This window comes from Gymnodraco acuticeps, unplaced genomic scaffold (genome assembly GCF_902827175.1).
Source record: "Gymnodraco acuticeps unplaced genomic scaffold, fGymAcu1.1, whole genome shotgun sequence".
Classification (NCBI taxonomy): domain Eukaryota; kingdom Metazoa; phylum Chordata; class Actinopteri; order Perciformes; family Bathydraconidae; genus Gymnodraco; species Gymnodraco acuticeps.
Genome location: NW_022991404.1, coordinates 1 through 16,081, shown reverse-complemented (window position 1 = coordinate 16,081; position 16,081 = coordinate 1). Strand labels below are relative to the sequence as shown.

Sequence of the window (16,081 nt, the reverse complement as noted above, 5' to 3'; positions counted from 1 at the left end):
CGACACGATATATCGTGCAGCCCTAATCACAACACTGCTGTATAAGCTTACACAAAAAGGGGAACAAATAAACAAAATAATGAAAAAATAAATAAAACACAAGGGTTTTAATTTTTTTTAAATGTTACTAAAATTAAACATGACTCTTCTGTATAAGAAATGCTAATCTAGTATGCAGTGGAGTATATTCTTAAAAATGAGATTCCACTTGCACAAACTCTAATTTCAGTCATTAATATTGGTGAATAAAGTCGTAAGCACATAGTATTTCCCGTACTAAAGGTCCACATGTTGTCTTATTTCAGGGGAGGAAGAGACGGAGGGTCCGGTGGTCCAACACGAGAACACGCCGTAAAAAGAAAGGCTCCGAAGACGAAGAGGAAAACAGCGAAGAGGAGTCGAGCGCAGAGGAGGAAACTGAGGCAGAGGACGACAGCGACGAAGATTACAAGGTGGAGCGACGCAAACGGAGACGCAATCGAAACCGAGAGAGACGAGAATCGGACTCCTCGACCTCCTCAGACGACGATTTACCTCCAAACGACGACCCCTGCAAACACTGCGGGCTCCCAAGCCAACCAGAGCTGGTGGGTACTCACAGATACCACGATAATACCAACAAATAACTCAGTTTTATCATTAAAGTGGCTTTTTTTTTTTGAAGTTAGAAGGTATGTTTACAAGCTGAAGACGGAAGACAATATATAAAACCATTTACAGCGTAACCGGTAAAAGACGAGCAATAAAAAAAGTAGCTCACATGTTAAATATTGAGGAAAAGCAAATTTAAGTACTACAAAATAAAGACAAATAAGTACTCATCCATGGCTACAATATGAGTGGCAGTATTTATAAAGGGAAGTGATAATAATACTAACGTTTGAGATATTATAAAAATGATCTTTTGCACATAACAATTTGTATGGTTATTACACAAATAAAGTATATACAGTAAATTGCACAAGATCTGAAAAGAAATAAATCTATAACTTAATCAAAATGCATCAAATGAAGGAAAAAGGCAAAGAAATCTTTTAAGACGGGAATTAATTAAGAATTTAATATTTCTGTCCGTATATTATTATCTCGATGTTTATTTATATAGCCCAATATCACAAATGTTACATTTGTCTCAGTGGACTTTACAGTTTGTACAAAATATCAGTATGACAATAAGAACTGAATCAGTGAATTAACACATTTTTACATATATATTTTTTAATAATAATACATTTTAATTATAGAGTGCTTTTAAGGGTACTCAAAGACACTTTACATGTTCAATTCATAAAACACAACCCTCTTAAAATAAACAAAACGCAACAAGAATAAAAGCAGTTCTGAAAACGTGAGATTTGAGATATGAAGACAGATTAAATCCACTCATGAATTGTGGTTTTAAAATTAACTTTTCATGAGTAACCAATAAGTAAATATATTTACTTGACAATATAAAATGCATACTGCCAGCTTGATGATATAAAGGATTTATTGAGTTAACATGCGGCTCTTTTCCAGATCCTCCTGTGTGATTCCTGTGACAGCGGATACCACACGGCCTGTTTGAGACCGCCGCTCATGATCATCCCCGATGGAGAGTGGTTCTGTTCACCCTGTCATCACGTACGTACAAATCATCAAATATCAGATGCTGGGAAGTAGTGGAGTATAAATACTTTGTTACTGTACTTAAGTACATTGTTCTGGTATCAGTACTTTACTCCACTACTTTTACTTTCTACTTCTTACATGTTGAACACAAATACCTGTACTTTCTACTTCTCACATGTTGAACACAAATACCTGTACTTTCTACTTCTTACATGTTGAACTCAAATACCTGTACTTTCTACTTCTTACATGTTGAACTCAAATACCTGTACTTTCTACTTCTTACATGTTGAACTCAAATACCTGTACTTTCTACTTCTTACATGTTGAACACAAATACCTGTACTTTCTACTTCTTACATGTTGAACCCAAATACCTGTACTTTCTACTTCTTACATGTTGAACACAAATACCAGTACTTTCTACTTCTTACATGTTGAACTCAAATACCTGTACTTTCTACTTCTTACATGTTGAACTCAAATACCTGTACTTTCTACTTCTTACATGTTGAACACAAATACCTGTACTTTCTACTTCTTACATGTTGAACACAAATACCTGTACTTTCTACTTCTTACATGTTGAACTCAAATACCTGTACTTTCCACTTCTCACATGTTGAACTCAAATACCTGTACTTTCTACTTCTTACATGTTGAACTCAAATACCTGTACTTTCTACTTCTTACATGTTGAACTCAAATACCTGTACTTTCTACTTCTTACATGTTGAACTCAAATACCTGTACTTTCTCCTTCTTACATGTTGAACTCAAATACTTGTACTTTCTACTTCTCTCATTTTCCAAACAGCTGGTTCCTTTAGTCTGAATGTGTGTTTGATGCGTGATCATTATTCTTTAGAGTCATTGCGTGCCTATTGATTTGAACACGATCCGTGTATCCATCATTTCCTGGTCTTCTCTAAAGAAGAGGGACCAATGGAAACGTTGTCATGTTGCCGTTGTTCAGCATGGAAACATTCATTAGCTAACAATGACATTATTGTTCTATTAATATAAAGGGAGGTCAGGTACTCTTTAAAACAGCTGCTAGTTATGGGTACTTTTTACTGAAGTACATTTCAAAGCCTCTTTACTTTTACTTGAGTAAAGAAGTTTAGTCAGTACTTCTACTTTTACCAGAGTATTTTTAAACATGAGTATCTGTACTTCTACTTGAGTAAAGGATGTGTGTACTTTTGCCATCTCTGCCAATGATTAAATAAAGATTAAATATCTTTAAATGTGTCCCTGGTTCATCCCCTCTACAGAAGCTGCTCTATGAGAAGTTAGAGGAGCAGCTACTGAACCTCGACGTTGCTCTGAAGAAGAAGGAACGAGCGGAGAGAAGGTGAGACATTTTGTTCCTTTTTAATGGCAGTTTAAAATGTGCACAAGCTTTTTAGGGATTGAGGGTCAAGTTAAAATAGCTGAGATACACTTTAGCCGCGTTCACACCGCAGTACTTTTCCCACTTTAGTTCCGATATAGTTCCGAAATGTCGCGTTCACACCAAAAAAATCCGGAACTAAAATTAGTTAATGAGAAACTTTTTACCCCCTTTTCCGTCCCTACTAGAGAGCAGGGACTTTCGTGGGAGAAAAAGGTTCCTATGTCTGATTGGCTGGGCGGATTGCAAACCACGCCCCTAAAACAAAACAAAAGGTTCTGTGAAGCCGCCATTTTATTATCCTCGCATTAGCATTATTAGCATTAGCCCAGCGCACAAACGCAGAGAGACTAACTTATGGCAACACAAAAAGAAAACATGGGAGCGGTGGAGATGAGGAGGTGTCGGCGTTCTGGCGATTTACTCTGAAGGCTTCAGTAGAAGCTGCTGGGACTCCCAGCAGCTTCTACTGAAGCCAGTCCCTAACTCCGGGGACTTCCGGCCGGGGACTTTGGGTGGCAGTATACGCCGTGAAGTTGTTTGCGGCCTGCCAGTAAACCCAAAGCAGAAGAAGAAGAAGTGACTTCAGCGGCTCCATTTGCCTAATCCTCCCCCAGGGACTTATTCCGGTGTGAACGCGATCTGTACTTCATGAGAACTAAAGAGTTCTCATGAACCTTTGTGGGAAAAGTACTGCAGTGTGAAAGCGCCTTTTTGAAAGGTCATTATTTCAATCAAAGAACACCATGCTCTTCCGCTTCCTGTCATGTCTCTTTCCGGTCACATATGAGCCTAAATCTAAGGCTACATAATGTTTGTTATCTCCTCCAGGAAAGAGCGTCTCATTTACGTTGGCATCAGTCTTGAAAACATCATCACGCCCGGAGTAAGTACAGTAGGTGTCTTTCTACATTTCTTCCAAATAAAAACATATATTCACCTTTTATTTGTATTTGTATAAAACATAACCATCTCTTGCTGCTCACAGGTGGAGGAGGAGAAGCCGGAGGTCATCATCAAAGAGAAGAAGGAGGCGAAGAAGAGTAAGAGCTGGGGACGAAGATCTACCAGGACGAAGAAGTCCATCAGCTACAGGTCAGTACGCTTTTAAATTAAAGGGGACCTATCATGCAAAATGCACTTTTTGATGTCTTTTATACATCAACATGTGTCCCCGGTGTGTCGGGGAACTCACGCAGCGTCAGAAAATAAAACCCTCTCTCTTTTCCTCCGTACCCAAATCTTTTAAAAACGGGGAACAACGGAGCTGATCCAGATTTGCGTCCGATATGACGTCATTTCAGATGGTGGACCCACAGAGAGTTGCTATCAGAAACAATGCCTGACGTGTTTTGGACGTAATCTCGTCTTGGTTTATATTAGCTAGCCTCGCTAACACTCAGAGCTAACCTGTAATGGAGAGCACGTGTTTAAAAAGCAGGAAATTAAAAAAAAGAACTCACCTTGTGATAAACGTGAGAAAGAAAAAGCATTTGAGCTCCATACTGTTTCAGAAATAATCCTTGATGTGGTTTAGAACAGGATGGCGTTTTATCACAGCACAATTTAACTTTATCTCTGGTAGAATTCTGATCAGGCATTAGCTCCGCCTCCTCTTTTTTTTTTCAAGCTAAGGACCCAAAATCAGAGTTTCTCTAACAGCTGGAATAGAGGGAAATGTGGGATTTCTAAAATGTATGTATCTGTTTGTATTTTGAGAAAAACACATCATAGACATGTTTTTTGTATATTTGTATACATCTGAGACCCATAATATATGCCTTAAAAAAGCATGATAGGTGACCTTTAAGTACAGTATAAGTAAATTGCTCTTTACAAGCGTTATCTGTAATCAATGTAACTTGATGGTTCTTGCCACTAGAAAGAAAATCCATTACAGAAAACTCCTAGTTTATTTTTGCAGGAAAATAATAACTGACGTACTGATCAGTTATACACTTTATTTCTACATACCAATAATCTGCAGATTTGTCTGTCCATATATTATTTAAAAGAACTGAATCAGTGAATTCACAATTTTTTTTAAAAACATTTTTGGCACATTTTGAATAACAATGATAATACATTTAATTTATTGAGCGCTTTTTCTGGTACTCAAAGACACTTTACATGTTAAATTCATAAAAAACAACCCAGTTAAAATATAAAAACACAACAATAATTAAGATAAAATGATTGTGGATGTTCATTTTACAGATTTGATGAATTTGACGAGGCGATCGAGGAGGCGATCGAGGAAGACCTCAGAGAAGCGGAGGGCGGAGGTACGAGGACTTTTCACTCTTTTCATGGTTATTTTTTAAAATCTATTTTATCTTTGTATTTTTTATTCTACTACATGAGCAACTGTCACACAACCTTATATCCGCCCAGGATTTTAAAAGTTTTGTGATTCTTAAAGATCAAATGCAAAGTTTTTTTTTTATAATTGCCAGTAAAATCGAAATCATATAGCTACAACACTATCTAAGATATTGCAGTATTAAAATCGGAGATAATATGCGTCTGGCAATGCGCAATATTTATTTTGTTCAACCCCCATCACCAAGTCCGACGATTTATTTTCTCAGCCGCTCCTCCGCAAGATGGCGTCGCGTGACGTCACAGTGGCCAAACAAACAAACCTTGGCTTATCGCTCACAGCTGCTTCCGCCGATAGTACAACTTAGTTTCGTTATCATGTCTGATTCTGAGTAGACTATAGACTAAAAGCTTTAGGAATCAAAACTATAACATATAATAAGTACCCTGTATCAAGATTGATGCAAAACAAGTGACGTTTGACCTTTTTAGAGAGGTTTAGAAAAATAAAGTCCAGGCGGACTCACCACTGGGTAATTTGGGAACCATCACAACCAAACACAATGCTAACAGTGAGACTCTGAATTAGCCCCGAGCGGAAAATGCTAACCTATTACTGCACCGAAATCACTCCTAGCGCCCTTATTACTTATCCTAGCTCCACATCCAACACATTGTTTATGATCGTAAAGACACAGAGTCTAACGGTGCCCACCTCTATAAGCACCCACTCGGCTGAAAGAAATGAAAGCATGGCGGAGGGCTTTTTTGATGCATAGGCCTAATGAAGTGGTTAGAAGAATGTTGGGTTTTCTAAGTGCTCACAGTCACTTTTAATTGCGCGGGGTGCATTTTTTTATTGGGCCAGGAGGAATAATAGTGGATTTAATCCCTATCATAATGCATATTGTTCACACTTTTCCGTTATGAGTGGAGGAGCGATGAATGAGCTGCAGATAAACTACAATGCTAACAGTGAATTAGCCCCGAGCGAAAAATGCTAACCTATTACTGCACCGAAATCACTCCTAGCGCCCTTATTACTTATCCTAGCTCCACATCCAACACATTGTTTATGATCGTAAAGACACAGAATCTAACGGTGCCCACCTCTATAAGCAATAAAACTGCAATTCCGTTATCTGCTGTGCTCCGTGCGCTTTGAAATCTAATCAAAAGTTGTTTACCTCAATTCTTTGGCGTTTCTGCATCGCCCGGCTCTTTCGTTCTTTCAGTGGTTTCTTGTGCTGAAATATGGAGGGGACGGCTCCGGGTTTCAGCCTCCGACGTCGTGCTATTAATGCTTCTCCACCAACAGCCTTCATGATAGCAGGATCAACGTCGTATGCATCACACGCGAAGTGGTCAGAACACAACTTGCTCCATTTTGTCGGTTGCCGTCCAACACGATTCACTAAAAAAATCCATTTTTTGCGGATGATTTGGTCTTTGGGAAATGCATGTAAAACTCTCCCAGATCCCGCACCGTTCGTACAACAAAAAGCTCAACAATAACCCATGTTAATTCAGTTTTCTTTTCGAAAAACATGTGACCGAGACTGCCGAGTCGGGATATTTGGTCCAGAGACTGTTTGGCCACTATTACGTCACGCGCGCGGAGGCTGCTGGGAATTACATGTCAGAAATTCAGACGGCTTTGGGTCGAGTTTTGGATCAATAAAAAGCTTTTTTTTGGGTGTATTATCTCGATTTAAATAAAATAAAAAATACAGGCAGTCTTAAAAACAACATTTCTATAAAAATGTAGCATATTTGGAAGCTTTGCATTTGATCTTTAAAGGTAGGGTAGGTAAGAATGTAGAAACCAGCTCGAGTGCGCTAGAATTTCAAAGTACGCAGCCAAAAAAAATCAATCACATGAATCTCCCGCCCCGGAGACACAAGCATTGATTGGCTAGCGCTTGTACTGGCATATGATTTGATTGGCTGACGCTTCCGTCGGCGCTTGAAACGTTGAACTTTTCTCAACTTTCGAAGCGAGCAACGTAAGCAAAGCGACGGAACCACAATGCAGTTCGGCAAAGCGTGACGTCACCCCATTCAAAGTGAATGGGAAGAAGCGTTGAAGCTTCAACGCACGCCGCCGTGTGGACGGGCCGTTACATGTATTTCTCAAGATGTTTGACAATCCTTTTTGAAATCAGAGTAAATTAATGACAGTGTTTTTCCTCAGGAGCGGGTCGGGGGAAAGACATGGCAAACATCACGGGGCTCCGAGGGAAAGACATGTCCGTCATCCTGCAGGCGGACGAGGGGAAAGAGAACGGAGAGACGCCCCAACCCCCTGCTGGGCCGCGGAGGAAAAAACGCCGACGACTGAACGACCTCGACAGCGACAGCACCGTCGACGAGGAGGAGAGCGAGGACGAGTTTCGCATCAGTGAGAGGTTAGAAACTGCTCCAAAATCAAAGCTAATATTAACATTGATGCTAGGTATCGTTGCACACTTATTTACAATTGTATCAACATCACAATATGGATTAGTGCAACATCATCACATTACTACAGACTTCAGATTCCTCTTTCATTTTCATTTAATGTTTTTCAAATATAATTTAATATGTCTACAAATATTAACATTGATTCTAGTTATCGTTTTTTTAAAATTCTTTATTAATTATTTTCTCACATTCCCCTTTACATCCATTAGTTCTCCAATTTAGATGAACAGTTTCTTTAACAAGGGGTCACGACATGTATAAGGACTTGAATCCCAAAAATTCAACATGAGAATATGAAAAACAAAACGTAGACAAATCAAATCAATATTAACACTGAGGTTAATTGCAATTTTATCAAAAATCTTTTCCCCCCGATGCAGCTCAGAGGAAGAGTTCGTGGCGTCAGAGAACGGCTCGGAGGCAGAATCGGACTCTAGCTGCGGGAAAAAACGAACATCGAAACGCAGGAAACCTCCGACAAGACGACGAAGTGCCAGGAAGCGAAGGAGACCGAAGGGATACTCGGACGATGAAGAGGAGGAGACGGACGAGGAAGATGAAGACGAGATGGGTATGTATATGAACAAAACAAAGACATCACTTATTCCACTGATGTTCCTAAAGCTAATATTACTATTACTACCACCGGCTGCTACTCTGTCAGAAGTGGAAGAAGTACTCTTATATTTACTGGAGTAGAAGTATAACAGTGTAAAAATACTCTGTTACAAGTAAAGGTCCTGCATCCATAATCTTAGTTTAGTAAAAGTGCGGAAAATATACTTAAAGTTCCCATGTCATGCTTTTCCGGTTATCACCCGTCCCCTTGTTGTTATGAAGGTTTTTCTGCATGTAAACGGTCTGCAGTCACAAACCCTCAAAGTACACCATGTAGCGAGTAAAACTCTAACACAGAAAAGACCAGTCTGTGCTGCCCCAGAACGCCTCGTTGGACATTTCTCTTTTTCTTCCTGGGTCCAGTGACGTGACCATACCCAATTGGTCCAAATGGACCAATCCGGAGCCGTTACGTTAGTGTGTGAGTGTGCCTTCCTCACACACACTCAATCTTTTCTCAGCTGCAGCTCCGCGGATTTCTCAGCCTGAGACGGCGGGACGCGGCGAGTCTGTGGGTGTGTGTGTGAGCACACACAGACTCACAGCCAGGCTGCGGGTGTGTGTGTGAGCACACACAGACTCACAGCCAGGCTGCGGGTGTGTGTGTGAGCACACACAGACTCACAGCCAGGCTGCGGGTGTGTGTGTGAGCACACACAGACTCACAGCCAGGCTGCGGGTGTGTGTGTGAGCACACACAGACTCACAGCCAGGCTGCGGGTGTGTGTGTGAGCACACACAGACTCACAGCCAGGCTGCGGGTGTGTGTGTGAGCACACACAGACTCACAGCCAGGCTGCGGGTGTGTGTGTGTGTGAGCACACACAGACTCACAGCCAGGCTGCGGGTGTGTGTGTTCGGGCTGGGTTTCGCTGTCTCGCCGACCAGGAAAAAAAAAAGTACAATATTGGGTTCCAAATTGTATTGGAGTAGGAGGAGTATTAGTGGTAGTCCTAGTGGTAGTAGTAATATTATTAGTTGTCGTAGTGTTAGTAGGTGGTAGGAGCAGTATTAGGAGTAGTTGTAGTAGTAGTAATAATAGTATTTGTAGAAGTAGTATTATTAGTACAAGTAGTAGTATTTCCCCTCTTTGGGAGGAATAAAGGAGTTCTGTTTCTGCTGTAAAATAAGCATTGTGTTTCTTAGCCCCACATGCCTTCTCACTTTGTATTTCTGTGATGTTTCCAGCGACTGAGGGCTCGAGCGAGTACAGCGACAGCGATCTGGACATGAGTCGGCGGCGCTCTCGGAGGAGTAAGAAGGCTCAGGTGAACTACAGAGAGACGTCAGAGTCCGAGGGCTCGCAGGCGGAAACTAACCGGCCCAAAATGAAACCCAGACGACGCATGAACAGCTCCAGCAGCGAGGGTCAGTCAATCACACACACACACACACACACACACACACACACACACACACACACACACACACACACACACACACACACACACACACAGTAACACACCAGTAGTAATACAAACGTCTTTTTACACGATAACCATGTATTTATTTGCAAGAATATTCAAACTAATAAACCTACTCGCTTAAAAATCGTGTAAAATGTAATGAACCCCTTCACATCAAGGGCAATATCATAAGAGTACTTTTTCATTCTGTACTTTTTTAGGTAAAAGTATTAACAGTAGTATTATAAGTATACTTTAGGGCTACTTGATCCTGTCTCTCAACATGACCGCAAGACATCGTGATGGAAAGAATGGAAATGCAAAACACGTTTCAACATTTCTTTTCTCAAACTCTATTTTCTTGAAGAAGATCAGACGAAAACCCTAACCCTGATTTTAGTGTTGCATCTTGTGGGGCCGCACAGTTAATTGCACAATGCATAGTATTTGGTAAATGAGAAATATGCCAAAATATCAAGTGGATCTGCAGAAGTCCCAACCTACAACAGCTATTCTCCACTTAGCGAGCACACACTAACACACACACACTAACACACACACTAACACACACACTAACACACACACACTAACACACACACTAACACACACACTAACACACACACTAACACTAGTAGTAATACAAACGTACACGATGATCATGTAATTATTTGCAGGAATAGAAGATGTCCCGGCATCCATACTAATATACCTACTCGCTTGAAATTGTGGAAAGATTCACAAAAAAGACTTAGCAGTACAGATAAATGTGGGCTCACTATTTGGCAAGATGACCTAGCTTACTTGGTCTTCTTCATCAGCCAGCATCCTTGGTATCTGTTGCTCACCGAGTTGATTCTCGCTAATGGTATATTTCCACTGCAGCGGGTAGCCCCGTTTAAGCGTCCTTAATTGTCCTCAAGCGGCCAGGCCAGTTTTTGGTGGCCTTTCCATATAGCGTAGCACCGGCTAGCGGGTACTTTTCCCCTCTTTTTCCGGCCCCATAAAATCGTGGTTCTATCAGGCCAGGGCCAGGGCTGAACTAGTGACGTCAACACTCTCGACTGCTGATTGGTCAGAGAGAATCGTCACAAGGCGCGAGATCATCCCTAGCGTTGCATATATATCTAGAAGCAAGCTTGCAGCATTTTTGTAAACGGAGGAGCTACAAAAATGGCAACGTCAAAGAAAAGCACACCGTGGTCGACCGAGGAGGTGACGACGTTCCTACATCTCATTGGGGATGATAAAATCCAGCGGGAGCTCGACGGGAGCCCCGCCTACACTGCGTTGCTACCCCAGGTCCTAAACTGTAATGGACATGCGCCACGGCCTCGGACGGCCAGCAAGGCAGCCCGAGGCCTGAGCGAGGACGCTTAAACGGGGCTACCCCGCTGCAGTGGAAATGTGCCATAAGTAGCCAATATAAGGCTTAGTCATCTTGCCAAATAGTGAGCCTGTGTTGACGTATGAAAACGATGTTAGAGCTGGTTTATAAATGGTTCTTAATGATTAATAAAGTGTTTACAACCTAATTAATAACCTAATTATAAACCTGTCATGCATCCTTTATGAGGGTAGTCTTATTGTAAAGTGGTACCTGTTTGAATATCGGTAGATCCCATCAGAGCTCCCGGAAGCTAAAGGTGTCTCTCTTCTTCTTTCCTCAGCGAGTTCCTCCAAAGACTCAGAGGAGGAGTCGAAGGAGCCTCGGAGGAAGAGGAGAGGCGACTCTTCGTCGGAGGAAGAGGAGGAGGAGAAAGATTCAAAGCAGAAGCCCCGACGTATCGCTCTGAAACGCAGACGAGCCTCCAAGGGCGACGAGTCGGACGACGACTCTGACGCATCGTCTTCAGAAGAGGATCGACCCGTCCGGAAACGTGTGAACCGAATCGACTCTGACGATGACGAGGAGGAGGAAGAGAAGAAAGAGGAGAAAGAGGAAGAGGAGAAACCGAAGGAGAAGAAAGCAGACGAGGAGACAAAGGGAACAGTGGACAGCACTCCAGTGGATTTGCCGCCTACAAATGGACAGAACGCGATAAAAACCATCGTCACGCCAACAGAGGCTCCAAAAAATATCACCGCGGGCGCCATTGTCGCTCCGAACGGACAGGAAGTGGCGCCGCAGGAAGAAGACGAGGACGACCTGTTGGGAGTCACGGACCTCGTGGACTACGTCTGCAATAGCGAAGATTTGTAAAAGAAAGAAAAAAGGTGTACTGTTTCATTTTTTGTGGTATTGTATTTTTATATTTAACTTTATTATTCCCGCCAACACCAACAACACTTCCTCCTCTGCGTCCCTTTTTCAACATCCGGACATTTTTCTCTCCTGACTGTCACTGTGGGATCAAACTGCAAATAAGGGCACCAAACTTTTTATTTTTAAATAATAATCTGTTTGACCCCCACGTCACCCAGCTCCACTGCCAGACCCCTCCTCTCATTGCTCCTCTCGCATCCTCACGGTTTTTTATTTCGTTGAATCCATAATTTCTACAGATTTGATCTCCTGTTCTCTCGACGTTGATGGAAAATTGGCACTGAATTTGTTAAATGTTGTAGGAAACAGAATATGCTAAACCACTGGGGCTTTTTAACGGTATTTTACGAGTTAAATAAGTCATTCCACTATTGATTTTAAAGTTCTGGACATTTGCTTCAAAATGAATCGTGTTTTTTTCATCACAAGAATAGTTTTTGACATTTTGGGAAAAATGTAAAACCTCAAATGTCGGTTTGGCTAGTTAGCTTAGCACAAATATATATTTCGGAATAATCTGGTAATCTAATATTGATTTATAGATTGTGACAATAAAAAAAAACATATCAATAATTATGTGCAAAAATATATTAGCATTTAATTTATGTTTCTACAAAATAAATAGTGTAAAAACGTTGATTTGCAGACATATCTTCCAAAAAAAATACACGACCTTTTTACACGATTTATCGGATGAAATAATGTGTTAATTATATAGCTTTAGTTTCTGTTAAGGCAAAACTAGGCTAGCTGTTTCCCTCCGTTTCCAGTCATTGTGCTAAGCTAGGCTAACCCGCTGCATTAAAAGCATTATAATTAAAATTCAGTTACATATATAAATATCTAACTCATGAAATCGAATAAGCATAGTTCCCAAAAAGTCAAACTTTTGTTTCAAACTATTCTTGTTAATTGTTGTAAAAGCTTTAAATGAGACTATTAATTCTTACCGAACGACTTTATGAATAATAAGTAGTCAAAACCAGGCTAGCTGTTTCCAGTCATTGTGCTAAGCTAAGCTAACCCGCTGCATTCTAACTTCCTGAAACCAGTTAGCATAATTCCCAAAATGTCAATTATTGTGAACTGGGGTGTTTTTTCTTCCTGTAAAAGCTTTAGATAAGACTTTTTATTCTTGTCGAAAACCTTCTAGACTATGAAGTAGTCGTCCAACCCTTCTGTTGAATCGTAGAGTAGCTTTTGTAAAACATATATCATGATTTTAATTATGTGCGCTGCCATCAGAAAATGTCAAACTCGTCCCTCCTTATCTTGAGCTAGTTATTACACATGTTTCTGTTTTTTAATAATGTTTTTGTATATCTAAAAACTTTCATTTCTTGTTGTCTATGAGCGAATGTAGGGTCTTGTTTTTTTTTGTACAATGTCCTTCACAAAGGTTTAAAACCTGCATACTTTTTAAGACGTTAAACAACACTAAGCTTAAGAAAAACAGCCCCTTTTCCACTTTTTTATTTGATCTTTTGGTCGTTATTCTTCTCCTGGGTCTTCCTGTTCACATCCTCCATCTGTCGTCATCTTGCAAACATTTCGATTAAAAAAAAAAAGCTCATTTCTTTTTGATTGATGGTCGGGATGCAGTTTTAAAACGAGGGGAAATGGACAGAAAACCAATGACTTCGCTGACCTCTGCTGGAACCAGTCTGTGTGTATATCTGTAGTTTCTTGCTGTAAAATATTTAGAGGCATTTTTTTATCATGGAAAATATATTGGGCAATTCTTTGGGATTGCATGTTTCTATTAGTTTTCTTTTTGTAGGGGAAGTAACTTTTGTTTTGTACCAGAAAAGCACGTTTTAAAGGATCTGTTGAAGGACTTTTAAAGCAGAAATAATTCAGAAGCATGCGCTGACCTACTAAAGGCATGTTACACAAGCTTTGGGTGGAGAGGAGGGATTATAGGGAATAATCAAGGACGGAGAGATCAGATTTTAACCGCGGAAACGGAGCGTGTTTGTAAAATATTTTGTAAATTAGTCTCAGCATGGTCTTCACAGAGAAAAAACCACTCTATTTATCATAGCGTTTTGATACCAGCGGCCAAAAACATGACTTTCCCCAGACAGAAAACACATACACAAATATTTAGCTTCTAGATTTAGCTGGACAGAGTATAGAAAATGTAAAAAATGGTCAAAGGAAATGTCTCTGTGTTCTGGATGTAACCCCGTTTTTAAAGAAGCCTCCACAGAGAAAAAGGAATGTGTTAATAATAATAATGATGTATCTCACGGTTATAAAATAACCTGTAGCAAGACCTGCATCGGAGCGAGATGAATAATAAAAGTCTGGGATTAAAGAGGGTGCCAATGACTGAAGTGTTAACTATTTACCTCATGATGAATCTGGGAGGAAAGTTAGACGCTCGTAGACGCTGGTTGGTGTTTGTCTGCTCCTTTTTGTTAATTTTACTGTTATTTCATATGAATCTGATCTTGTACATTTGTCATAATAAAATGGGTTTCGAGCCTCACGTCGTGCCGCCTTGTGAGTCTTCATGTGGAAATTAAAGGGTTGAATCAGCGTGTTGGAAATAGGCTTACACAGAGTTGCTTTGATCACAATAAAAAATATTTTTATTGTGATTTTAAACCTAAAAATCACTCATAAGATTATATATTTCAATTTCTTTACTTTCCAAATGATCTTTTACGGTTGTTTTTTTCAAATAACTCCCACTTGTTTTCTTAGAACATTTTCCCTTTTGAAAATTGCTGTAATTTATTTATTTTCTTGATCATAATAATTACTAAATAAGTTTTTCATTTTCAGAATTGTAACACTTTTAGTGCCAGTTTGTTTCATAATACCACTGTTAAAGGTGGGGTGGGTAATTCACTTCAGAAACGCTTTTTATATCCCCCCCCCCTCTCTGGTCGCTACAATGAGGAAATGAAATGACGGGCCAAAAGTTTTATTCACAATTATTAAAAGTAAGCATAGGACACCAAACCAACTGAGACCTGTCTGCCGTACACACACACACACACACACACACACACACACACACACACACACACACACACACACACACACACACCCCATGTATACATCACTTCAGGGGACATTACATTGACTTACATGCATTTCCTGGAGACTTATCCTAACCTTAACCATAACCAACACATGCCTAACCCTAACCTTTACCCTTAACCTCACCCTTACCCATAACCTTACCCTAACCAAGTCTTCACCCTAAAATTAATGATTCTCCTCATGAGGACCTCCATTTTGTCCCCATAAGGGAGGCGAGTCCCCACACGTGACTTAACAGATGTAGGTCCCCACAAGTATAGTAATGATAGACCACACACACACACAATATATAATCAGGCTACAGCCGTTGTGTATTTTATTATGTGAAGCACTAAATGGTCTTAGAAAAATATCTACTAAACTAAAGCAAATAAAGAGAGTGGGCCTGTTATACTGAGTGATATATATTATACACACTGCTCTGCTTTCTGCACGGACCTCACAGCTGTTCTCACTGTAAACATTGCGTCTGATTCAAGCAGTTAATAAAATAATATCCAGGGGGGGATACATGCAGAGCTGTCATTGGCTGAGATCAGTCCGGCCGTGCGTCACGACTCTTTGAAACATCTCTGTTGCCGGAAATGCATCCGCGGAGGAGCCATCAGTGTATCCTCGATGATAGCTCCTCCAGAGAGCCTCCTCGGTCCTCGATGTGCATTTAGAGAAATGAGATGTCCTTCAACATGGAGCGCTGAAATCCATTTCTGGGTCACTACCGGAGGGCGGAGGAGTCGAGGAGGGGGAATTAGTGAAATGAGAATGGGCCATAGTCTTGGGATGTATCAATAATCCATCGTTTAATTTAATAAAACACAAACAATCCCAGCCGGCTCTGTTGTGATTGGTCAACCGCTTAGAGATGTCCCGCCCCTAAGCCTATCACGTACAATGTGTCGGAGCGCTAGCCAATAGAAGCGTGAGTGTTACATAATGATGTCACTA

The 16,081-nt window shown here is 40.6% G+C and overlaps 1 protein-coding gene across 1 annotated transcript; it reads left to right on the top strand.

The window, feature by feature from the left end:
- Positions 1-305: 305 nt before the first annotated feature.
- On the top strand, positions 306-14,578 carry LOC117532428 (remodeling and spacing factor 1-like; the record flags this gene model as incomplete). The annotated part of the gene is given in 10 exon segments (XM_034195760.1): positions 306-587; positions 1,519-1,623; positions 2,889-2,968; positions 3,839-3,893; positions 3,996-4,102; positions 5,225-5,292; positions 7,524-7,737; positions 8,173-8,363; positions 9,599-9,778; positions 11,484-14,578. Coding segments are annotated over 10 exon segments (1,815 nt in total), but the record flags the coding sequence as incomplete, so codon positions are not given.
- Between the last annotated feature and the right edge of the window lie 1,503 nt (positions 14,579-16,081).